Raw genomic sequence first — 27,435 nt, 5'->3', positions numbered from 1 at the left:
TTCCTCTAGCATACCAAGCATTCCTCTTTCATCTAGCTTGCTTCCAGTCTTTCTTCCCTCTAGCTTCTTCATATGAGTTTGAATCATAAACTTGCAATATTTTGTCCATAAGAATGCTACCAGTCCTTGGTTCTTAGGGCCTTGACTATGGATTTTTTCAACACTCCATGTTTTTTGTCTAGCTGAAATGTATTCTTCTTCATCATCATTGCCAATGATACCTCTATCTTGCTCCAACTTGCACTTCTATAGCTTTTCTATGATACCTCTAGCTTGGTCCAACTTGCACTTTTAAAGCTCCTTTTCTTTTATAGATTGAGGTTCTCCAATTTCTTTGTGTACTTTCCTCCACAAAGTTTTATTTTTTTAAAGCATTCTTGACTACAATCTTTGAATCTGCAAAACCACTTCCACCAAAGATAGGCAAAACTTCATTTGAAAAGCCCATGTTAATAGAAAAAATTATCTTTAAAAAAAATATCAATTCAACAATACTTCAACCCTATTAAATAAATTCTAAATCAACTCTAGGTCCGATACCATGTAAAAACAAGCCCCAAAATATAGTTATAAACCAAAATAACAACAGTAAACAAGGTCAGACTAACCATTTTGTGGAGGCCATTGTTGCCTACACAGGATAACAAATGGCAAGCAAGGAAGGGTTCAGACGGGTCTAGCTAGAAAGTGACTCGCTTAACATTGTCAAATGCATTAAGGAAAGTATAGAGCCTAGTTGGACTATTTCAAACTTAATCAAGGATTGCCTTGAAATGATTGTCAGCCTACAGGAATTCAAAATTTAGCACATTTTTCAGGAAGGAAATAAACCAGCGGATCATGTGGCCAACTTGGTTGTTGATTATGTGGCAGTTAAATGGTGGAGAGGAAGGGAAACTTTCCCGAAAACTCTATGTGACCTGGCAAGAAATGATATTAAGATCTTCAGCCTTTCCAATGAATTTAATGATGAAAGATTATGATCGGATGGGAGCCGTTGGGGTGGTATTTAAAATTATTACCACTTTGAGAAGTTCCAGAACTTTCAATCTACCCTATTTTTGGTTTTGTTTCCTCCTGGTTTTGCTTCTAGAGTATTGTTGTCTGAATTGCTCGAGCTACAAAATGGGAGGTGAAAAAAATAGGTTTGAACCCCCGACCTACGATAAGTGGCAGAAGAATAAGGAGGTTTGGGAGGAAATTTATGATGACAGGATGGTGCCCTTTTTGGACAAACTGCATGGTCATTATGCCATGGTTACAAATAGCTTTGTCAAAGGTTGGAATAAGGGTTTTCTGGTTGCTTTCGGTGTGGAGTTTCAAGTTGATGAAACCTAGGTTGCCACTATTACTGGTCTGGATATGAAAGGCATAAAATTCTATACAGACAGGAAGTTGGTGATGAGGCTATCACTGCCTTTAATGACAAGGAAAAGGAATGATAGAGGTTTTTAAAAATTATTTATGGTGCTTACAATAGGAAAGAGATGATTTCTCTTTGGGCTGATATGGCAAAATTCATCTTGAGTTTGTTTCTAACACGGAGACTGATGAGGATGACAATGGTATTGCCATGGATTGGCATGAAATCAAGGATATGGAGGACCTGAGTATAGACCAAAGAAAGAATAGGAGCTTATGGTGACCCTAGGAAATAACAGCAGCAGGAAAACCAATCCTCCAAGGTGGGCAACAAGTAAATTCAAATCTAGTAGCAAGAAAATGCAAGACATGGAGCCCCCCACCAAAAATAAAATGAAATTAACCAAATCAAGTGGGTCCAAAGACCTGGACCACGAGATTAGGTTGGAAATCCCAATCAATCTGGATAATGAAAAATAGGGGATTGTGAATAAGGAGAATGAAGGTGAGAAAAAGGAGGAGAAGGTGTCGGGAAACTTATTTTTGGAGGTCACTAGAAGTCGGGTTAATTGCTGGAACTGGGTGGATAAGGAAATTGTGTCCCTGAAAGATGGGATTAAGAGAATAATTAAAACTTTCACGGAATCCCCTAGGCCTAGGAAAACTGAAAAGATCATGAGCATGATCCAGAAGATATCTCAGGATGTTGAAACTATGAAGGTCTTCCATGAGTGCACAATTAACAAGCTAGAAGAGTATGTGAATGATATCAAGGAAAACTTGAACAATCTGGTGGAAATTAGTAAGGAGGAGATGCACAATAGTTCTTATGGTTTGAAGAAGATCAATTCCATAATGGCCAACTATAGATCCATACCCATTTCCAATGATCTTCCCTTAGGAGAAAAGCAGAAAAAGAATGCTTCGGAGGGTGGACAAAGTGTTTTTGGTGGGACAACTAACTTAGGTCCTTGCACTAGAACCAGGAGCTGGAGCCAGGACCAGGGAACCTCCAGATTCAACATGGAGGATTTGGAGAAAATTAACAAGAAGATTATTCAGAAGAATACTGAATTGGTGCACTCTCTCAGTTGAGTGCTTTGTCCTATTTTTTTGGCTCTATTGGTTTTGTTTTTTTGGCATTCCATCTGTATGGGATTTTTCCCCTTTTTTGCTTAGTTTTTTGTCTGGTTGGTTGTTGACCTTGGTCTATAATACTTTGGGTTTCAGGTCCCTATAAAACCTATTTATCTTTATAAAAAACAACAGTAAACAAGGCAAAGTAGGGCACTAGTAAGAGAGAAATGACTAAAATATAACAATCCATCTTTTATTTCTTCAATCCAACAACATACATCCACAACACATTGTGTATATGTTCCAATAAAATATACCACTATACATTGTGTATTTTACTTTACATGGCATTGCATTGCATTCCAAAACATCATATTTATAGCTGAGCTTAGAAGCTTCTAGAATTCTAGAGAATTCTAAAACTAGAAACTTCTTTTTCTTGAACAACTTCTAGCTATTTCTCATTTCTAGAAAATTTTCTAGAAAACTCTATCTCTCTAGAACATTGTAGACAATCTTATACCTTAAAAGTTGTTGGTAAAGGAGCTTATGAATTGGGAGAACGGCTTTACATTTGCCATTGTCATATGCATTGAAGTTTGTAATGCATTATTAACAAACCCATTTTGTGCATAACCTGCAATCATTACTATTTCGTGCAATGATATCTCTTTAAAATATAATGAGAAACTAATTCGTGTGCCAGTCCTTGCTTCCACATTTAGTAGTTATGATAATAAAACCCACTGTGATTAAAGCATTCAACAAAGCTCTTCATATTTTATCGATGGATGACCAAACCCATTACAAAGCTCTCACCGTGGTGTGGGTATGAAAGGTTATGGAAGAGGCGTGGCATCTGATAGTAAACCTGCAAACTGTATTTCGTGAACGATTCTAAGCCTTTTTCAAAAATTACATTTTTTGTGCTCCTTACGATTATTTCCCTCCATGAGATGCATCATTTTAAGGCATCCTCACAGTTCGAGTGCCAAGTCTAAGCTTCCCTTGTCAGTAATAGCAAGGACGATGCTTGAAAAGGTTGCAGTCACTGGCTTTGCACTCACCAGATGCGTCTGCTTGAAACTTTCTAAAATATTTATGTCAAATTCATATTTGGTATTCACTGAGATTTTAGTGTATCATGGGATGATAGTAGCTGTGAGGTATTTTGCTGAAATTTTGCTTTCATGCCTTTGCTCCCTCATGTTTTATTTTCAACTTTTGACAAACTTCCTACCCTATTGCTTCAATGGCTACCAACATATCCATTTCTTTTTCTTGAAATTTTCAAAGTCTTTTCACTCTAGTCATATTGTGCATTCTCTATAACCATGGATCTCATAAAACCATGATTCCCTTGAGGAACTTTGCCAACAGCTTGCACATTGTTTGTGCATTCACATTTATTTCTTTTAATGAGGTAATATATGCTCAAGGCGTTGAACCTAAATCATCAAACACAATCCCTCCATCATCTTCTTTGGTGGCTGTACATAGCCATTGCTTTACAATTCCCCAACCTTGCTTCACAAGCTCTCATGATCTTTTGCGGCAAAGATAGTTAAGGATTTTTCACCCTGGCTTTCTACAAAGAATTTGTGTTTTCCTCAATATTTCATGCTAGTGTGCAGGCAAAAATATAACCTTGAGAAACTTTAAAACATTAGATCTTGATAAGGCTATGTGAAAGATTGGATAGCCTTCAATAACTATCTCTTTAGTGCAATGATATCATTTACCAGCCTCTAGATCATAGCATCTAAAGATGTTGTAGGATGAGGAATACTAGTTTTCAATGTTTTCTTCAATTTTATAGTAGTGCTAAAATCATTTTCAAGCTCTACAACAAAAATTTTGGTTTCTATGAGATTAGATATTCTAGTATTCCTCAGCGGAAAGCTTAGGTCTAGTGGCATGGAATTGATGAAGAAACATATTTGGTTATTTATAGTTGGCCTTTTGGTTTGTGGGATCTTATTTACTATATTGTTAAAATTATTATGAACTTCCTCATAGGTTCATGAATTAACTTTTTGATCTAAGTGAGTTGTGCCAAAAGAGAATGCTCGTGTTCCACACTCTTGAAACTATCCTTAAACTAAGTTTTCATTACAACCCAAAAGTTATGGAACTCATAAGGATTTGATAAAACCATTCTATTTCATCTTCAACCAATGATTCAATAAATAGTTTGATTGCAATGTATTCATATTGCACTCTTAAGGATCCACATGCAAAGAAGAAAGCAACAAGGTGTTCATTTATTGATACTTTTTCCATATCCTCTAAATTTTGGAAATTTCTTTCTTGAGCATTTAGGTAAATAATTTAAATTTTCTCCCAAATTAAGGGGGGCTATTTTAACTTCCCATGGCATTGGTAGGGCCATGATTTGAAAATGAACTACATAACTACAAATTTTAATACAATGCAATAATAGCACCTGACAGGTGGAAGATTGTGTAACTTTCCTAATGGGAGGAGGTGGTCTACTCTTGACTCTTCTTAAAGGAAAAATGGGGGAAAATTTGGTTTCCTTCAAATTTTCAAAGGTAATATGAATCAACCCTCTACTATGCTCACTCCTTGTGAACCTCTTGGTTTGCAAGAGGAAATCAAGTTAAACTTATGAGGGATCTCTTATTTCTACTAATTTTGGTTCATTTATGGATCTATTTCAGTGAGGACAATAAGGAAACTCTCAACCACCCTCTCAAAATCCACTACAAATTGCTAAACTTACCACAAGATTAACTTGCATGTACTTTTGTGTCTCTAGGCAGGAGTATTTGCTTATGAGATAATCTCTTCTTGTTTTGTATGAACCCAGTCTATACTAGAGTGGACAATAAGAAACACGCTCTCATGTGGAAAGACTATTTTTAAATATTATATTAAATAGACTTAATATATATTCTATTTTGATCCCCAATAGAGTCACGAAAAATTTGTTGGTTAATAGATTAGTCTCTACAATTTGGATCTCTAATCCAATTCTATACCTGCAAAGAGTCTAAGACAATAACACAACAAGTGGGTAAACTAACATGAACCTAGTTAGTAGTTTCTCTCTAAATTTTTAATAAAGGCATAGCTCCCTTCTTAAGATCTACTTGAATGCTTGTAAATTAAACTAAACAGGGGGTATGCTTTTGACCAGAAATTAGGAAATGAACTAAGATCTACTTATCACAATGTCATAGACATGAACAATAAAGAACTTATTTAAACATAAAAAGAAAATCCTATTTCAAGTAGATATATAATCGATGCATAGAGAATGATTCAATTAAGATTTAGAAAATATAAAACTAATGTTAACTTCTAAGTGCATTAGATAACCCACAAGAAAATAATTTTGACAAAGAGTAATAGAATTATTTCATTATGATATCAATGTCCCAAAAAACAAGGGTTCACAAAATAGAAATTAAGAAAGGCATTCAAACTCAAAAATTTACTATCTTGAATACTATGATAATGAAAAATAAAATTTGATTGACTCTCACTCAAGCCTCAAAAGGCAATGGGGACCAAAAATTACAATCCCTTAAAAATTTTGTTAGATCCATATTTAAACAATTAGAAAACATAACTACCTCTAAATTCTTGGAAAAACGATTCTTTTATCTTTCAAAACTAATTCAGTTTCTACCAAAACTTGTAGTGAACTTTATAAGAAAAATGACAAGGGGAAGAGTAAGGATGACAAATGCGCTGAACTAAAGCACTTAGAGTGGTTTAAGAATCTTTTAGTTGAGTAACTTGTTGTTACTGCATTGTCTATGTGAGTTGTTGTTGTTTTGACTAGTCTTTGTAACTTTTTAATGCTTGAAAGGCACTAGGAAGTTCACCTTCATCTGGGATAGTATTGTTCTTATTTCTCAATGCCTAGTAACATTTATTCCTTCTAATCTCTTCTACCTTATCTACAAATGACTTGTGATGATTTATGTAGCATATGAGGGATGCATCAATTTGTACCAATTCATCATGTTTATCTTCTCTAACTGTATTAGGGTCAATATGGTTTTGAAACTCCATTGTTAGCTCATCCACTAATGCCACACCTAAGTTATCTTTTTTTTTAAACTACTACCCAATATCCTTAAATTCATATATTAGCTAGATGATCATTTTGTTAGCCTCAGTTAGCAATTTTCTCTATTCTACAATATTTTTTGTAGACATTCATATTTCTAGTCAAGGGTTTGAATCCACATTCCAAACTAGGTATTTCGAGAACCTTAATTCCTTTCTTTTCTTCTACATCAAGGCCTATATTCATAATCTCTTACAACAATTTCCTTTCCTCCTTATGAGTGATTGCTTCCATTTTAGAAATAGATATCTTGGAATAAATGTTATTCCTAGTGACAATCAATTCGTTATATGATTACTCAAATTGTCAATTTGAAGGGAAAAACTTTGGTTTTCAACATGGAAAAAATTTCTATCTACTTGTAATTTATCTATTACCTCTTTATTTGCATTGGACTTTGGTCCCTAGGGTGGCTTTGAGGAACTAGCATCTTCCAATGGCAATAGATTCAGTAATGATCTCAAACGATTTGACACTATGGTTGCACTAAGGCCTTCAAGCCTTCCTTATCCATTTTATATTTTTGCACACTCTCCATAACTCTAGTTGCAAAGACCTAGAAGCTATGATGGTCACCATCTCTACTAGGAGGCCCTAGATCAATCCTCATAAGACTAAAATCTGCAACAATGACCTAGCTAGGATCAACTAGAGAAGTAAGTTATGCATTCTCAAAGAAGAGATGATGTAACTGATCATTTAAAAAAAAAAATGAGAAGTAGTTTTAATCTTCCTAGCCTTTGGAGTGGGAGTAAATTGCAGCATTTGTGGAATAGAATCCCTAGCTGGCTAACTAATGGTCTCCATCTTTCTTTTTCTTAACAACATTGTCTCTAAGCACAATGGGGAACACAAAGTCTTCATGGTGCTTTGAATTGAATTAGTACTAAAGAAAAGTGTCCTCTTAATTGGTGCCATCCTATAAAAATTTTGCATAGAGAAGAGGAGAGAGGAGTTTTGTGTATCAACTAAAATATAATTCTGCCCAATGTTTATGGCTAGCCTCTTTCCTTTATTAGCTCATGTCTAGCCTTTCCCTATTTCATCTTTAGGCTCCTTCTCAGATTATTGCCCTTTGTTTAGCTCATTTGTACATGTGTCTGGTACTGACCCTTATCCATAGACCTTGTTAGGTTATTGATCCTTATTTGGAGGTTCATCATCTCCAACCTCTCCAGGATTCACTAATGACAAGGTTTGGGTGGTCGAGACTATAGGAGTGGGATTGGGGTCTGTTGAGCCAATCTATTATGAGAGATTCTCCTTTACTCTAGAGGAGGGATTTTGATTATTTTCCCTCTTCTTAACCACCCACATATGTGTCCTCCTAATGACCCCTAGTGTTCCTCTATCTATATTACCTTCTTTTGGCTTATTTGAATATACGGGATCCCATTGTTATCATTTCACATGAGAAATATAAATAGGGTCGACTAAATGAGACTCATAATCCATAACACATAAATTGTCTAGATACACTTGGTAATCCATAACTTGTTGAATGGTCATTCTTGACCAATCCCTTCTATCCAATAGTCTTCCAATTATGGAACATGATCATATAAAGGACCCAAATATAGGTTATCTTTTACAGAACTTTTAGAATCAAAGTGCAATATGATAAAATCTTAAGTTTCTATTGTGTACTATTTGATCACTTTTATGATATTCAGAGTGTTAGATTGGGATTGACAATTATAAACTCACAACTTGATAGGAAATTGAATACCTATATTTCTCATCTCACTACTCCTATTGTTTTCTTTAACAATCTAGTAGCATAGCTCAATCATAATGAATTTATCATCTATATAACTTGGTAGCTTCTGAGAAAAACTATCAAAGCCCCTAAGTCTAATATAAGTAAGAGTGGGAAACTCCAAAAAGTAGCTCCATTTACCTTTATCAACTCTGCTACTTTATGAGAAATCATTCTCTCAAGATGACCTTGCATCTCATGGACCAGGTGCATTGTCAACACATCATTGACCCTCCTAAAAATCGCATAACTTTTTTGCAATGGCAAGCTTTGATTGAAGTTGTAGATCTGGATATTATCATCATACTCTTGAATAGACTCTAAGTTAGGTTAATTTAAAGTACACTCCAAGGCCTACTCTAGATACAAAGTCATATAGAAATACTTATTACAACCAAAAACCTATAGCTCAATACTCTAGATACACAATTGATCTTATATCATGCTAGCCCAATCTATATAGGATGCACTTAGACATATTACTTACACATAAAGAACATGCATTCTTCAAGGTTCAATGCCTCTTCATCACCCTTGAGTGGATGCATCAAGATAGTTATTTCTACAACCTCACCCTTGAGGAGGGACTTGTGAATGTTCTTGGCCAGCTTAGATTGTTCCCTCCTAGGGCTATCAAACCACTTTTGGGCAATTTCATTTCTATACACCCTCTTCTTCTCATTGAATTGACATTAGGAAAGTATGTAATCCTAATGTGAATACTCTACTCTATCTGGGAGCTGAAAGTAGTTCTAAATGGTGGCATGGTCCAGAGTTATTGACACTTGATCGTTTTGAGTCTTTATTTCTCTTATATTTGGGTCATATCAATTTATATGTGCCATCACCAAATCAAAACACTCTCAAGACATGGGGAACGTGGCAACTTACAAAAGACCACTATCATCCAATTTTTGTATTATGGGGTGAAGATTGGGGTTTTCTATCCTCTGCCAAAAATCATCTAGATTTATGTGATCTAGCTTTGTATCACCAATCTCTCGGAAAGAGCAATCTAAACCATTCAAGTAATCAAATCTCATTTATTTGAACTTCATTTTTCCCCATGTACTTTAACTCGAGTAATTCTTCTAAATGTGTCGCTAATCAATGCCCTATCTAGGTCTTACTAATTTCCTATCTTTTAGAAAAACCAAATTTAACCAATCAGTAGTACAAATCTGAATTTCCTATTTAGGTCTTACTAATTTCCTATCTTTTAGAAAAACCAAATTTAACCAATCAGTAGTACAAAGTTGTTGTTAGATGAATTCATTCACTGCAACTACCCCACATTGAATATTAGAAATGCACGTACAAAATATACATTGTAGAATATAAGAAGCATAAAACTAGACCTGAGGACCATGGATATAGATTTTTTTTGACTGCAAGCATTATAGAGAATAAGAACCATTTTAATAGGACATTTAAACAAGACAAAATCTAACCTTGAGATTTGTTGGGAATTCTTCCATGCAGTCTTCGAATGTTCTATCGCTATTTTCCAGCTCGTCACCACCGGTAAAGATAATCACCATATAGTTTACGATTGTTGGTCCAAACAGCATTTCCAAGTTATCCATAGCTTCTGCTTCTTCAGCAGTAAATCGATTTTTAAGCGAGAGCACAAAAAGAACACCATGTATCCCGTCCTTTGCAAGGTTTATGCACTTGACAATTTCTTTATCAATAACTTCTTTCGGTACATTTGTATCAAACAGGCCTGCATGATTTTTTTTAAATAAAAGAAAAATAAATCTTTAACCATTCTGTCAATTTCAAATGCCTTTAGTAATCTATTGTTTAATTTAACATATTTCAACTTGATGTTTGATAATATACAACACAAAATACAATAATCTAAATTGTTAAATCTAAATGTAAGAAGTTGAAAATTTATATTTTTCAGGTTATAGAAAATACAAGTTCAAAGTCATGGCCAATATTAAATCACATACATTAAGTAACATATTAAGTTCAGAGAATGTTAGTCAATTTTAAGTATTTAACACTTTTAAGTCTAGAAATCAAAGCTTAGTGTGTGTCATTTAATCCATCTATTAACACTACACATTACGTTTTGAAAAATAAGAATGAATAAAACAAAGATTATGGATATAAAAAGATTAGATTTAATTAAATTAATTAATTAAATGCTTAAAGGGAAATTACAATGCAAGATGCAAACACACTAAGGAGGGTGCTAAACTAAGCGTAGAATTGTACCACCCTAGCAAGGGTGTACAATTTATGATGCTACATTTATCCACCACTTTAGCGGTCATATGACTCTACGTGCATACAGAAGCTAAAGTAAAGAAAAGTAAACATTCATGAAAAAGGATATATATAAAAGTTGTCAGATGAAGCCCCAAGTGGTATCTATAGTACACAGTTAGGAACTGCACCCTATCAAACCACATGTTAGATAAAATCACAAAATCACCTAAATGCTTAGTAATGAAGGTGATAAAAATTTCAAGGCAGCTATATGCCCCTCCTGTTTCGACTTACTAATTTTAGTGAGTTGAAACAGGGTATCATGTTTACCACATCGAATTGTCAAATAAGATTGATGACAAATGCTCAAAAGAAGATTTTATACAACATCAAAAACTAATGGAGAATCATTTGTTAAGAAAGATGGGTAAACCTCAATTCCAACACAACAAAGAGTGTGAGGATTTGAGAGCTATCTAACACAAGATGAAAGATTTAAATGGAAACAAATGCAAGAGATATAATCCAAAAATGCAACTCCAAAAAGGAAATTGGAAGATAACAGGGGATTGAAATGACATCAAAGAGAGATTATTTATAGCAACACTCTTCTAAAAGAAGGCAAGAGATCCTAATCAAGGACATGCACATTCACGAAATAGAAGGATTTATTATAAAATATACTACTCAATGAAGAAAAGAAATTTATGAACGTTCAAAGACTTCCAACACCAAGGAGGAGGTCCCAATTAAGGATATGTACTTAAAATCCCCATTAGGGATACTTGTTCCAATATGAGAGAAGGAATTCAAATATGAATACACCTCTGCAATCATTAAGAAATCCTTATAGAAGACACTACTTCACAAAGGGGAAATTTTAATCTCAAGAAGGAGAGATGTTTGAAATTATTCTTGCCCCCCATACATAGGGAGAAGAGATGAGATAGAAATAGGCTATTATTTTCTTCCAAAAGTATGATTGCACGTGAAATTGTACCATCATGAATGACAATGAGCCCCTAGTAAATGAGCTACCAATGTCACATAATGATGAGCAACATAATGGCCATTAATGTTATTTAAAGACATGATAGATTGAATGAGGTATTTGAATATGACATGTTAAATGCTCTACTATAAGTGAGATTAAAAACATGTATAAGATGATGAATATTAAAAAGTCTTTAGAAAGAGATAATTTTATAGGAGAAGAATATGCTACTAAGTCATACTTTTCTTACACACAAGAAATCTTAGGAGAGGGATAAGTGCAATTCATTAGAGCCTTATTCCTAGAAGAAGGGATTTTAGAATGAGTAGAAGATAAAGTCTCATAAGCAGGATTAGAAATCTCTTGAGGAGATTCATAAAGAGATTTGTTCATCACCAAGATTTCCTTATGAGGGGGATGAGAGTTGAAAGAAGTAGAAGATGATTTAACTAAGGTGAGGTCATCATCACGACTAGATATAGCATTCACATTAAGAGATAGTCTTTTTACATTCTTTGGTGGGCTTAGACGGATTATATCCAAGTCCAAATTAAGCTTCATGTGTGTTACGTTCTAAAGGAACCTTAATTTATTGTTCATTTGAGCCACAACCATTGCCATTATAGCCACTCTTAGCTAAAATGTGAAAACTGGGATGATAAAGAGATGCCAAATCAAAAAGAGATGGTTGCACCTCACAGGTCTCAGTGCTATATGAATTAGAGGAAGGATTTGAGAAATTATTTGAATTAGAAGGAACTACAAAGTGGTTACTTAGTTGTTTAGAAAAAGTGGGTTGCTCTTTATCTTCCTTAGATTTCTCCTTCTCAGTCTTAGATCCTTTCAAAGATACTCTATACTCTCCTATAAATGTAGGATTAAAGTATAGAGATCCCAAATCATCATCTGAGAGCACCCCTTTGGGAGAAAAGATATCTTTGCGAGGAGATTCCAATTGAGTAGAAGAATGAGGAATACTATAAGGAACAAGATCATTAAAGGAAATAGATGTATTTGAAGAAGTAGGAGGATTGGATGAAGAATGGGAAGTAGTTAAACAAGAAGATCCATATTTTAATGGAGCTTGAAGATTGGTATTAGCTAGCAAGGTGTATGTCTTATTATTATAAATGAACTTGACTTGCCTATGCAAAATAGAAGGGACAAATTGCATGCTATGAATCCATGGTATCCCTAACAAAAGGTTATACGTCAAATTACCAGGCATGACATGAATAGGTGTAGGTAAAGTAATAGGACTTGCTTAAACAGGAAAGGTTATGACACCTAAACATTTGTATCAGCTAGCAAGGTGTATGTCTTATTGTTATACATGAACTTAACTGGCCTATGCAACGTAGAGGGAACAACTTGCATGCTATGAATCCATGGTCTCCCTAACAGAAGGTTATACATCAAATTACCAATCATGACATGAATAGGTGTATGCCAAATTTGGTACCCTAATGAAGCCTTGCATTCATTCATTCTGAAAAGATCAAATCATAAACTAGGAAGAAATGCACCACTTTTTCTAACTTGTTTGCTTCATGTGTAGATACAGGAAAGTAAGAGAGCATGTGGGTTAAAATGTGGCTCTAACGAGGGTTGAGCTCAACATGCTGTAGATCACCAAGATATTATGCTCCATTGTAAATAAAATGGCGTAGAAAAACGCAACCAACCTGTGTAAAGTCTTACTTGGGCACCAAAGAGGGTTTTAAAAAGGCCTTAGAATTTCCAGGTAGTTTCAGTCGCTAGGTGGGAAGACCTTTTATCCCACATTGGTCATGCGGAGGGAGTTTATCACACTTAAATATAAGGCCACATATAACTATAGTGTCAAAGCTTATGGGCTTTTGGAAAGAAGAGGTAGCTCATGGCCTGGTGGACCTTGTCTGGGTGCATCTCAATGCATCCTAATTTTGTGATCGACTAGCGAAGAGAAACTAAAGAGCGATCAAGTTGAAGAAAGATCAATGGTAATCGTAGAGATCTAACAGTTGTTTCTATGTTGCAATGAAAAGATGCATGATAGTTATCTCTTCGATTTGGTGACAAAGCACATGCAGAAAAGGCGAGCGGCTAAGAGATTAAAGATCGAGCAGTTTGAGGGCAGATCAACAGTTGTCGTTATACCGCATGATGAAGGTACTCGATAGTTATTACCTGCGACTTGGCGACTGATGAGGTGGCAAACAAGTGGTCATCTAGGTGGGAAAAGAGTGAATGAGGATGTGCCATAGGATAGAGAGAAGATGAGGAATCAAGGCAGACCAAGTCCAATGGTAGGTCCAAGTGGCGAGACAAGGTGGACTCGCAAGCAAACCAATGGTTGATGCATGGTGACACCGTGGCATAAGAGAAACTGCTCAAAGAGATTAAAGATTGAGCAAGTTAGAAAGATCGAACATAGATTGCGGTGATCTGACGGTTGTCGCTAAGGAACTATGGTTAGATGCTCACCAATTATCACCATGACTTGGCGACTGATAACGTGGTGAAGCAAAGGGTATAAGATTGATGACATGGCAGATAGATGGAGGTCCAGTGGCTAGTGACATGGCACAGATGGATGACATCGAGTAGATCTTGGCCGTGATCAGTCCCAAAAATGTTTCACCGAAGGCTCAGTTTCATCGACATAACAATATCAATGAAACCTTAGCTTTGATGAGACTAGTAAATGGTTCGTCGAGAGAGTAGTTTGGCTGAAAGAAGATATTCGATAGAGCAAGACGAGTGGTGACTAATTACCTGGTAGACAAGTGGTGTCCAGGCCGATCTCATGAGCCAATCAAGTGGTGACACGTGTACATGAGGTACAAGAGAGAAGATCAACCAGTGCTAAATATCGAGCAAGTTCAGGAAAGATCAACAGTAGTCTGAAGGATCTAAGGGTTGTCGCTATACAACTATAGAAAGAAGCTTGTTGGTTATCTCCACAACTTGGCGACAAAGCACGTGTGGAAAAGGAAAAGTAGAGGTGAGCAGCTAAGAGGTTAAAGATCAAACAGTTTGAGGTTAGATCAATGGTCGTCGCTATACCACAAGATAAAGATGCTCACTGGTTATCTCATGTGACTTGGTGACTGATGAGGTGGCAGACAGGTGGCCATCTAGGTGGGCTAAGAGCCAATGAGGATGCGCCACGAGGTAGAAAGAAGATGAAGAACCATGAATGGACCAAGAGTAATGATCAAGTGGTTAATCACATCCAACGATCTGGTGGACAGATCTGACGGTGGTGGCTAGGGCGCTAATAAAAGCTGCACACCAGGTTATCGCCGCAACTTGGCGACAAGGTGGGTCCAAATCTAGATGGAAGACAAAGTGGACCCATGAGAAAATCAAAGGCTGACACGTGGCAAAAATCTACAGATGAGTAGATGTCTAAGTCAACCTTGAACTTGAACCTGTTCAAATTAGTTCAAGGCTTCAAAATGGTTCAATAGTTCAAAATTCATTATCATTGCTTGTTCCCATGGGCCTAGGATGAAGAAAGGAAACAAGCAGAGATAAAAGAAGATGGTGGGGCTCGCTAGAAAGTAAGTGAAAAGTTCATGCAAGTGATCTAGTGACTAGCAAATAAAAATCACACGATGGACTCAGAACTGGTTGTTACAACAATGAAAAGCCTGCCAAGCGAGGAGATGAATTTCTGCATGAAAGATTAATGTAGATGCTTATTGATTGTCTGAACATGCACGTGTTACATATCATTAGAAAGCTTACGAGGCAGAGAGATGCATTTTTTCAACCATTTTTAACAGAAGCTTCAACACAGAGAGTAGTTTCCATTGAATGCATAAGATCTTTTTTAGTAGGATTTCTTTTCCATACAGTTATAGTTCAGTCCATCATGCAACTTTCACATGGGGATAGCTATTTTTCACATTTAGACATGCAAATTTTTAAACAGGAGGTTCATTTTTTCAATGGAGCTATTAAGGGTGATACTGGAAATTCCACATTCATTAATGAGGGTTTCTCTTCATGCAGGACTAGTGACAGTGTTTTTGAGAAGAAAGATTATTATTTTATAGTATTATGCATGAGTTTTTATGCCATTTTGGGGCAGATTCACCCAAGGCTTTTATCATGCTGTCACTCTAAGGTTTTGAAGGGGATTCATCATGATTTCTATATTTTTTTCTCTCCTTTTTTCCCCCTAGTTCTTTCTTTTTTTCATACACATACAACAAAAAAGCATTGTATCTCAGCACTTTTTTTAGTTTTCAGCATTGTAATAGAGATTATTTTCAGTTTGCAATAGAGAGTTTTAGTTTCCTTGTCAATTATTTCTTATTTTTCCATTGTTAGATGGATGATTTGGCAAAGTTATTGTGATTTAATTCTGAAACGTTTTCTTTGTCTCATTTATGCTTTGCAGAATTAGGAAGATTTCATAGTAAATTTAGGTTGTGGGTTGTGTTTTATTGGTTTCTAGTTCTTTGCATGTTGTGAAAATTCACTTTTCCTATATGCAGAAGTTGGATAACTTTGAGCCTTCGCATGAAATGTTTATGAATTTCATGATCTTATTTGATTCGTGAGATAATTTTTGAGTCTTGTTGCAGCTGGTTATAGTTTTAGGACAATAAGTAGAACTACATCATTTTGGTGTATCACCTCCATTACGATAGATTTTTTCATTAGATGTAAGAATTATTACCCTTTTCCCATAAAAAGTTAGTATATGAGATCCATCAGAATAGGAAGTCGGCTGATCTCCAAAGATTCACCTTCACTTTGAGCAACCCACAGGCTCGAAGGTGTTTCGATGTTTCACAGGATTGCTTGTTTTCAAACTTAGCATCACAAGTGCAATCCTCAGTGACAATAGTTTTTGGCACACCCAGTGGGACACGTTTGAGCTATCACAGCTCAAAGAAAATCCATTTTTGTTGTTGTTTTGGTATTGACAACAGTATTTCAGCCTATTGAGGTTATTTTTTCTAAATACCTGGCAACTCTATCTTCTAGTTCTATGTGCAGACCAAGTCTTAATAGCATATAAAAAAGTATCAAACCAAATAGATCAAGGATCCGGTTGAGAATATTGAGCTACCACCATTGCAGAGAAGGTCAAGGACAACGAAAAAGACAGAAAAAACAACAAATTCAGCAGTTGAGTTTCTGGAAAGTTCATCAGTTGAAGTTTTTCTTGAAACTCCAAATTCTAATCTTTTGTCTAATTCTTCTCCTTTACCTAATAATTCTCATCCCAATTGTGCTACCTATATAAATCCTCTTTTTGTACCTATTACAATTCAACCATCTATTACCGAAAATCCACTAGTAAATCCTCCAATATTTACAATGGTTGTACCAAGAGCACATGCTTTTGTACCCTTCAATGGAGCCAGCGCTTTGGATTTAACCCAACATGATCCTATACCAGGAGAAGCTCTGAAAAAGTCTTCCTAGTTTCACTGGTGAAGACCATGTTACACCCATTGAGCACATAAGGGATATAGCGTCTCTATGTGTAGTTCACCATATAACCCAAGAGAATGTGGCACTCAGGCTACTGGCAAAATCATTCAAAGGAAAAGCACTACAATGGTTCAAGGGTGAAAATTAATTTAGTTATTGATTGGGATGATTTGGGTGATAAGCTAACAAAGCAGTTTGCAGATATATCTGATCACCTATCATTGGTAGAGAAGATGACCACTATCAAGAGGGCACCGCAAGAGCAGATGACTAATTTTATTTACTATTTTGAGTGAACCTTGAATAGAATTTCTACAATGGTAAAACTCTCTCCTGAACATGCATTTTTATATTATTTGAGAGCTTTAAATAGCGATATTGTTGTTATGATTCAATCTATTGGTGGGGTTACATTACCAACAGCTTATGATATAGCTATTAAAGTAGAAAACAACCTTATACAAGATGGTAAAATTTCCCCTAGGCCTCCTATGCCTATTTTTTCTGATATACAACCATTGATGCCTTTACAAGTGCTCCTTATAGCTGCAATACCTATTGTTCTAGCACTAGGTTTTCAAAATTATGTTCAAAATAGTGTTGTACCAAACTCGTCAAAGCAACTATAGACATTAAAAGAGATGTTTATAAAGAATGTTGAAGCAACTCAACAAATCCAGCAAACTATGCAAAATTTTGGCAATGAATTGGTGAAAATCAAGAAAAATCATAACCAAAATCAAAGGTATCAAGCCTCATATCAAGCTCCTTAGCCTAACTACCAAGTTGATGCTCAAAATCAAAGGAGGAACTACAACAATAGGCAAAACCAACAGTATAATCAGAATACTACTAGCAATTCTAAAGAAATTGTTCCTCCTCAGAATAATATGGCACAAGAGTGGTGTTTTCCTTGCCAACAACCTCATAATCAAGCATCATGCCAAAATGTAATGAATGCTCAATCACAAGCTTTGATGGGTCATAATAACATGTCTTATCAGGATGCAGGTATAAATGAGGAACCAGAAGGTCCCGAGGTGGCTATGATGAATTGGCAAGGTGAGGAATTTTGACGAGTTAATCATCTACAAGCACAAAATACACCTTTTTCACTTGTTGCAACAAATACAAGGTCAATGAAATGTGCTATTGACATTGGACAATGAGCTGCAATTCATAAACAACAAGCTATAAATAATGAACAGAAAAAAAATAAGTCTAGACAATAGCTAGATAAAGGGAAACAACAAGCTTCTACAAGTTAGCAAGCTGTTAGTACACCTCCAGCTGTCCAGAATATGCATATTTTACCAAGAGGACAGCCTGCAACACCTAAAGAACAGCAAAAAGTTCAATCTCAGTCAAAACCAATTCATTAAGAGACTGTTGTTCCAAAAGTGCAGCAAAAGGTTAGTGGTGTTCCATTTAATATTGTTGAATCTATGGCAAAAACCATTATTTCCATGACAATGATAGATGCATTGCAAATTCCTAGACAAAAGAAATTGTGGAGAGACAAATTAATGAGCCTCAAAAAGATTAGCCTATAGTCGCATTAGCTAATGATTTCCCAATCAAGAATAATTAGCCAATCCAAACACCAAAGCCTCCTCCATTTTTTGTAACACTGATAATGGGCAACCATCTAGTCCACAATTATTTGATAAACTCAGGAGACAGTAGTTTAATTATGCCCAAAGACCTTGCAGATAAACTTTGTCTAATTTATGAGCTTGTTTCTAGAGGAGTTGTACATTTAGATTGAACATAAGTTAAGTCAGTTCGATTGGTCAAAGATCTTGGTTTGACCTTGCATGCTTGTCCTAATTTTCTAATACCTCAGGATATGTACATAGCTGACCTACCTCCACACTTTGCTATTTTCCTATCTAGAGATTTTATAGAAAAATTAGGAGGATACCTTTCTACTGATTGGTCACACTTATTTTTTTAGAACCCGGTATGGTACTAAGGTTACCATTAAGTCAAAACCCCAAGACACTTGCCACTTAGAACCATATACCCAAAGTCCTATAAATGTAGATCTTATCATCAGAGACCATGAGGAGTTACCACCTATCCAGGATCCAAATACACCTGTTCAAGGCATACCTAATGTGAATTTGGATGAGTGGGCAGCCCAGAATACTATAGAGTATCCTTTCATTAGCATGGATGAAATAGGTCTTGGTGTTTATATGATTCATGAGGAGGATTATGTTATTCCTAAGCTTAAAAAAGAGGATATTTTGCTTGACCAACAGTCAGAACAATAGAAAAAACAAGTTTGGCAGCTCTATTTTGACGGTTCAAGAGATAAAAATGGTTCTGGAGGTGGTGTTATGCTAGTTTCACCCGAAGGTATGAGATACTACACTGCTTTTAGATTTTCTTTTTATCTGTAGAAACAATATAGTTGAGTATGAATCATTAGCTCATGGCTTAGAATGGGCTAGGTAGAAAAAAGTTAAATGTTTACAAGTTTTTGGTGATAGTGAACTAGTTGTGAACCAGGTAAGGAATATCTATGTCACCAAAAAAGATGTTTTGAAGATGTACAAGCATAGAATTTGGGATTTAATTGAAGATTTTGATGCATTTAATTTGTTGTCCATACCTAGAAGTCAAAATAAAGAAGCAGATATGCTTGCTACTTTAGCAGCTCAGTTCAATAGTCCAAAAGAACTAGAAAATATTGATAGACAACAGTATGTTAAAGTTGCAATAAGGCCCTTAGTTCTAGATAACATTGTTAATTAGCAGGTTTTTGACTTAGATGAGCAGATTACCAATTTCCTAATTGAAGAAGTTGATTTTTCTGCTGGAAATCAGTGTAAGTTCAATGATAAATATGAAAATTAGTTTCTCCAATTGAAAACTAACAAGCTGCCCAAGGTTCTAGTAACCCTTGAATCTATTTTTAATACAGATGATCAATTCAGGAAGGATAAAGGCAGCATGTTTGTGAAGGAAGAATATTATGAACTTGTTGAAATATTCAAGGACAAGCTATTGAAAATTGGCAAGGTATGTACCCTTGAAGAAAAACATGCTTTTGTAAAACTTTGTCAATAATTTCATGACATATTTGCATGGAGGTATGAAGATTTGAAAGGATTTGATCCTCATTTAGCTCAACATACCATAGAGTTGGTATATAATGCAAAACCAATGAGGCAGAAACAAAGGCCTCTTAATCCAAAATTAGAACATCTTATGAGGACTGAGTTAAATAAGATGATTCAAGGAAATATTATATTTCCAATCAAGCACACATCCTAGGTGTCCAATCTAGTTCCTGTTAGGAAGAAAAATGGTGAACAGAGATTATGTGTGGATTTTAGAGACCTAAATAGAGAATCCCTGAAAGACCATTACCAGCTGCCCTCAATGGTTTAAATTTTGTAGGTTGTATCAGGCTCAGAGAGATTCTCATTACTTTATGGTTATTCAGGATATAACCAAATTCTGATCAAAGAAGATCAATACAAAATAGCATTTACCACCAAGCGGGGTACAATGACTTATAATAGAATACCATTTGGATGAACCAATGCAAGGGCAACATTTCAGCGTGCAATGGATATGGCATTTCAAGGCTTGATTAACAAGTTTGTGTTGGTTTACCTAGATGATGTAACTATTTTTTCTAAAAAGGCTAATGAACAACTTGACCATCTCAGACAAGTATTTGAGAGATGCAGGGAATATGGAGTTGCATTAAATCCCAAGAAGAGCATATTTGTTGTTCATGAAGGCAAGTTGCTAGGATATATTATTTCAAAGCATGGGATTTCAATAGATCCTGAGAGGATCACAACCATACTTGCATTGCCATTACCAACACATAAGAAGGGACTTCAAAGTTTCATAGGTAGGATTAACTTTATCAAAAGGTTTATTCCTAATATTGCAGCATTGATGCAGCCACTTACGGCCATGCTTAAGAAAAACATTCATTTTCAATAGACTAAGGTAAGAACAGTTTTGAAGAAATTAAAGAAGCAATTGCAGCAGACCCTACTCTCATTAATCCTAATTTTAAGAAAGATTTTATTCTATATGCTTTTGGGAGTGAAGATATTATTTCTGGAATGTTGTGTAAGCAAAATGATGAAGGCTTAGAACAACCAATTGCTTTCTTTAGCCACATTGTGCATGATTATGAGACTAGATACTCATTTGTAGAAAAGAATGTGTTAGCAGTAATAAGAAGCCTTAAGAAATTTAGGCACGTGCTCTCTAACAATAAGATTCCTCTTATGGTTGCTCATCATACAGTGAAAGAGTTTTTTCTCAGCAAAGACATAAATGACAAAAGGGTAGGTTGGATTACTAAGGTAATGGAATATGACATCTCTATCAAGGTACCCAAGCTAGTTAGAGGCAAGGGCTTATGTGAGCATCTTGCTAGCACATAAAATAGTAAATAAATGGAGAAACAAGTTGAAACCGTGCTTAATAATGAAGAATAACATGCTACCCCAGCTTTGCCAATTACTTGGAATTAGCAAATTACCCATTATTTACAAACTAGTGACTGTCTGGAAGGCTTAGACAGATCAAAATGAAGGTATTTCAGGCTACAAGCCATTCCTTATGCCTTAATAGATGGTATTTTGTTCAAAAAAGATTATAATAATGTTCTATTAAGATGCATTAAGCCAGATCAGATTGAAAGAATTCCAAGTGAATTACATGAAGGACCTGCAGGAGGTCACTTTGTAGCAAGAACAACATCCCTAAAAATTATGAGAGCTAGTTATTATTGGCCTACAATGTTTAAAGATGCTCACTCATGGGTGAAGAAATGTGAAAAATGTTCATTGTTTATAGGCAAATAGAGGCTGGCAGCCTTGCCTTTGCAACCAATTGAACTAGAACAACCTTTTGCAAAGTGGGGGCTTGATTTTATAGGATGTATTAGTCCACCTTCAAGTGCAGGTCACAAATGGATTCTTATAGCAATTGATTATTTCACAAAATAGATAGAAGCAGGTCTATTGAAAGAAGCTAATGAGTCTTCTATTTTGAATTTCTATCAACACTTAGTGTCTAGGTTTGGTACCCCATAATCAATCATTTCTAATAATGCTTTAGCTTTCATTGGTCTTAGATATTCAGATGGGTCAGTTACACATAATATATATTTGAAAACTTCATCCACTTATTACCCTCAGGGTAATGGACAAGCTAAATCAACTAACTAGAACTTGATCAATATCATTAAGAAGAGCATTATGGAGAATCAGGGAACTTGGTATGAAAAGATCAAGTTAGCCCTTTGGGCTGATAGAATTACACCAAAGAGATCGACAGGTAACTCTCCTTATGTTTTAGCTTATGGCAAGGAAGCCAGGTTACCTATTTCAGTTGAATTGCCAACTTTGAATTATGTGAAAGAGTTTGAGTTACTTGAAGAGCAACCAATGCAGATTAGGCTTGCTCAGCTTATGGAGTTAGAATAAACTTGCAGGGAAGCATACATAAAATTAGAAATCCACCATGCTTAGATGAAGAGAACCTTTGATAGAAAAGTTATACTACACATATTTAATCAAGGTGATATTGTTTTCAAATGGGATGAATTAAAGAGTAGACCTGGTAGACATACCAAGTTTGATGCCATGTGGGATGGTCCGTATGTTATCACAGAATGAAAATAGAATAATGTTTTCCAGATTTCTAAATTGGATGGAGAGGTGTTGCCAATCCCTATCAAAGGGATTCACCTCAAACTATGCTATTGAGTATTAACAGTTTGCATATATACATAGTAGAATATTTGCATTTATTTCTTTTCAATAGTTGTCAAGCTCAGCTTTAAGCAGAACTATAGTAGTTTAGATTGAATAAGTGTTTTCAAGCACATCGCAGTTGATTTTTCAGTTTGTTTGTTTCTATTTTCTTTAAGTGCAGATTGCAGAGTGTGTAGGCTCAATTGTATGCAAAGCCTTCGTAGTTTCCTTTTTAGTTTTGTTTAGAATGTTAAGATGCAGTTCCAGATTTTGAGAAAAGCAAAATTGACTCAGTGCCCAATGGATATGCTAGGATACTAGATTCTATTGTTTAGCAAACAAACACCCCTGAGAGGTCACCAAAAATGTTACCAAAATTTTGCACATGCCAAATTTAGTGCCCTAATGAAGCCTTGCATCCATTCATTCTGAAAAGATTAAATCATGAACCAGGAAGAAATGTACTATTTTTTCTAACTTGTTTGCTTCATGTACAGATACAAGAAAGTAAGATAGCATGTGGGTTAAAATGTGGCTCCCACGAGGGTTGAGCTCAGTGTGCTATAGATCACAGAGATATTATGCTCCATTGCAAATGAAATGGCATGGCTATTAAAACCTTAAGGCCAAAAGAAACTTGGAGAAAAATGCAATCGGTCTGTGTAAATTTTTACTTGGGCGCCAAAGAGGGTTTTAAAAAGGACTTAGAGTTTCCAAGTGGTTTCAGTTGCCAGGTAGGAAGACCTTTTATCCAACATTGGCTGCGTGGAGGAAGTTTATCACATTCAAATATAAGGCAACCTATAACTATAGTGTCAAAGCTTACGGGCTTTTGGCAAGAAGAGGCAGCTCGTGGCCTGGTGGACCCCGTGCATGTGCATCTCAAGGCATCCTAATTTTGTGACCGGTTGGTAGAAAGAGACTAAAGAGTGAGCAAGTTAAAGAAAGATCAACGGTAATCATAGAGATCTAACCATTATTACTATGTTGTAATGAAAAGATGCATGTCAGTTATCTCCATGACTTGGTGACAAAGCATGAGCAGAAAAGGTGAGCGGCTAAGAGATTAAAGATTGAGCAGTTTGAGGGTAGATCAATGGTCATCACTATACTGCATGATGAAGGTGCTCGATAGTTATTCCCTGTGAATTGGTGACTGATGAGGTGGCAAATAGGTGGTCATCTAGGTGGGCTAAGAGTGAATGAGGATGTGCCACGGGATAGAGAGAAGCTGAGGAATCAAGGCAGACCAAGTCTAGTGGCAAGTCCAAGTGGCGAGACAAGGTGGACCCGTGAGCGAACCAATGGTTGACACATGGTGACATCGTGGCATAAGAGAAAGTGCTCAAAGAGATTAAAGATCAAGCAAGTCAGAAAGATTGGATGTAGATCACAGTGATCCAACGGCTGTCACTAAGGTGCTATGGTTAGATGCTCATTGATTATCATCATGACCTGGTGACTGAAGACATGGTAGACAGATGGAGGTCTAGTGGCTGGTGACATGGCATGGATGGATGACATCGAGCAGTTCTTGGCTGTGATGAGTCCCAAAAAAGTTTCACCAAAGGCTCAGCTTCATCGATATAACAATAACGATGACACCTTAGGTTTGATGAGACTGGTAAATGATTCACCGAGAGAGTAGTTTGGCCTAAAAGAAGAGATCCGATAGAGCAAGACGCATGGCGACTGATTACATGGCAGACAGGTGGTGCCTAGGTGGATCTCATGAGCCAATTAAGTGGTGACACATGTGTACACACGCCATAAGAGAGAAGATCAGCCAGTGCTAAAGATCGAGCAAGTTTAGGAAAGATCAATGGTAGTTCAAAGGATCTAAGAGTTGTCACTATACCGCTATAGAAAGAAGCTCACCGGTTATCTCTACGACTTGGCAACAAAGCATGTGTGGAAAATACAAAGGGTAGGTAAGTGGCTAAGAGGTTAAGGATCGAACAGTTTGAGGTTAGATCAATGACCATCACTATACCGCAAGATAAAAATGCTCGCTAGTTATCTCATGCGACTTGGAGACTGATGAGGTGGCAAATAGGTGGTCATCCAAGTGGGCTAAGAGCGAATGAGGATGCGCTAGGGGTTAGAAAGAAGATGAAGAACCATGAACATACCAAGAGTAAAGATTGAGAGGTTGATCACATCCAACAGTCAGGTGGACAGATCTGACGGTAGTTGCTAGGGCACTAATAAAAGTTGCACACCAGGTTATCACCGCAACTTGGCGACAAGGTGGGTCTAGGTCCAGATGGAATACAAAGTGGACCCACGAGCAAATCAGAGGTTGAAACATGGAAAAAATCTACAGATGAGCGGATGTCTAAGTCAACCTTGAACTTGAACTGGTTCTAATTGGTTCAAGTCTTCAAAATGGTTCAATAGTTCAAAGTTCATTATAGTCACTCGTTCCCGTGGGCCCAAGATGAAGAAAGTAAACAAGTAGAGAGAAAAGAAGATGATGGGGCCCACTAGAAAGTAAGCGAAAAGTTCATGCAAGTGATCCAATGACTGGAAAATAAAAATCACATGATGGACTCAGAACTGGTTGTTACAATGATGAAAATCCCGCGAAGCGAGGAGATGAATTTCTGCATGAAAGATTAATGTAGATGCTTATTTATTATCTGAACATGCATGTGTTACATACCATTGGAAAGCACACAAGATAGAGAGATGCATTTTTTCAACCATTTTTAACAGAAGCTTCAGCACGAAGAGCAGTTGTCAGGGAATGCACAAGATCTTTTTTAGTAGGATTTCTTTTCCATACAGTTATAGTTCAGTCCATCATGGAACTTTCACATGGGGATAGCTATTTTTCACATTTAGACATACAAATTTTTAAACAGGAGGTTCATTTTTTCAATGGAGCTATTCAGGGTGAGACTAGCAAATCTACTTTCAATAATGAGGGTTTCTCTTCATGTAGGACTAGTGACAATCTTTTTGAGAAAAAAGTTTATTATTTTATAGTATTATGCATGAGTTTTTATGCCATTTTGAGGCAGATTCGCCCAAGGCTTTTCTCATGTAGTCACTTTAGGGTTTTGAAGAGGATTCATCATGATTTATATATATTCGTTCTCTCCTTTTTTCCTCCTAGTTCTTTCTTTTTTGCATACACATACAAGAAAAAAGCATTGTATCTCAACACTTTTTTCAGCTTTTAGCATTGTAATAGAGATTATTTTCAGTTTGCAATAGAGAGTTTCAGTTTCCTTGTCAACTATTTCTTATTTTTCCATTGTCAGATGAATGATTTGACAAATTTATTGTGATTTAATTTTGAATCCTTTTCTTTGTCTCATTTATGCTTTGCAGAAATAGGAAGATTTCATAGTAAATTCAAGTTGCGGGTTGTGTTCTTTTGGTTTCTAGTTCTTTGCATGTTTGAAAATTCACTTTTCCTATATTGAGATGCTGGATAACTTCGAGCCTTCACATGAAATGTTTATGAATTACATGATCTTATTTGATTCGTGAGATAATTTTTGAGTCTTGTTGCAGTTAGTTATAGTTTTAGGATAGTAAGTAGAACTATATCATTTTGGTGTATCACCTCCATTAGGATAGATTTTTCATTACATTCAAGACTTCTTACCCTTTTCCTAGGAGATCCATCAGAATAGGCAGTTGTTCAGATCTCCAGAGATTCACCTTCACTTTGAGCAACCCACAGGCTTGAAGGTGTCTCCATGTTTCACAGGATTGCTTGTTTTCGAACTTAGCATCATAGGTGCAATCCTTAGTGACAACAGTAATGTAAAAGGACCTTCCTTAATAGACAATGTTATGACACCTAAACATTATTTAGAAACATTATCAAATCCTTGAATAGAAATAGAAGTAGGTTCGATAAGTGACCGATCCACATTAATCTTATCCAATAAGTCCACATTGCAAACATTAAGGCCAGATCGATTGTCCACAAGGGTTCGTCTTATAGCACTATGGTTGATAATAACCACAATCATAAGAGGATCATATTGATGTGGGATTTCATGAGAAGTTAACTTATTTGTTGTGAATACAATTTGAGATTTAGGTTTGTTTGTAGGATCAATCAAAGAAGCCATGTTATTGGGTGTCACTATAGGTGAAACATCTAAGTTTTTCAAAGTATGGTGTAACTGTTGGCATTTTGATGATGTTGTGATTGTCATTGATGGACACACACTTACTTTGTGTACACTTTCTTGATGTATGAGTTATGCTCAACCGGTAATTGTTCCAACTGGTATTATTTATTATAGTCTTTAGACTATCGATGTTTTGCAAAAGATGTTACCAGTCACAAACTGACTGAAGACCCAAAGCGGTAGGAAGACCTCAAAAAGTTCGAGGATCTAGAGTGGTACGAAGGAACAAAGTGGTAGTTAACATTTTTCCACTCTTTATTTTGACAACTAGTAATCGATAAATTATATGAACCGATATTACTCTGTGATGAGTTACCAACTATTATTTCTATGATAAGTTCTCATCCACTGACACCTTGGCAGTGACTTTGTGTCATGTTACCAAATATGTCTAGATGCACTGCACCTAGGAACTTGTAGTTTAATCCTATTGGACTAACATGAAATCAGCCTCCTTTATAAGGACACGATGTCTAGGGTTTGTAAGTATGAGAGATATGTGTGTATGTGAGGTAGACAAGGTTATGTGCAATCATTGAAGAGAAAATTAGGTCTGTGTGAAGAAATAGAGTGTTGAG

The 27,435-nt window shown here is 36.0% G+C and overlaps 1 protein-coding gene across 1 annotated transcript in view; it reads right to left on the bottom strand.

Moving 5' to 3' along the window:
- LOC131068400 (immune-associated nucleotide-binding protein 1) overlaps nt 1-27,435 on the bottom strand; it is a 151,436-nt gene that overhangs the window by 38,805 nt on the left and 85,196 nt on the right. The window contains exons 2-4 of the mRNA XM_059217623.1: nt 18,244-18,294; nt 18,067-18,129; nt 9,755-10,029 (exon numbers count right to left, since the gene is read on the bottom strand). Of these exons, the coding sequence (XP_059073606.1) occupies nt 9,755-10,029; nt 18,067-18,129; nt 18,244-18,294 (389 nt within the window). The remainder of the gene's footprint in view (nt 1-9,754; nt 10,030-18,066; nt 18,130-18,243; nt 18,295-27,435) is intronic.

The sequence above is a fragment of the Cryptomeria japonica genome, chromosome 3, assembly GCF_030272615.1.
Source record: "Cryptomeria japonica chromosome 3, Sugi_1.0, whole genome shotgun sequence".
In the NCBI taxonomy this organism is placed as follows: domain Eukaryota; kingdom Viridiplantae; phylum Streptophyta; class Pinopsida; order Cupressales; family Cupressaceae; genus Cryptomeria; species Cryptomeria japonica.
Note: the sequence above shows the minus strand (reverse complement) of the source record. Positions and strands in the feature narration are given on the sequence as shown.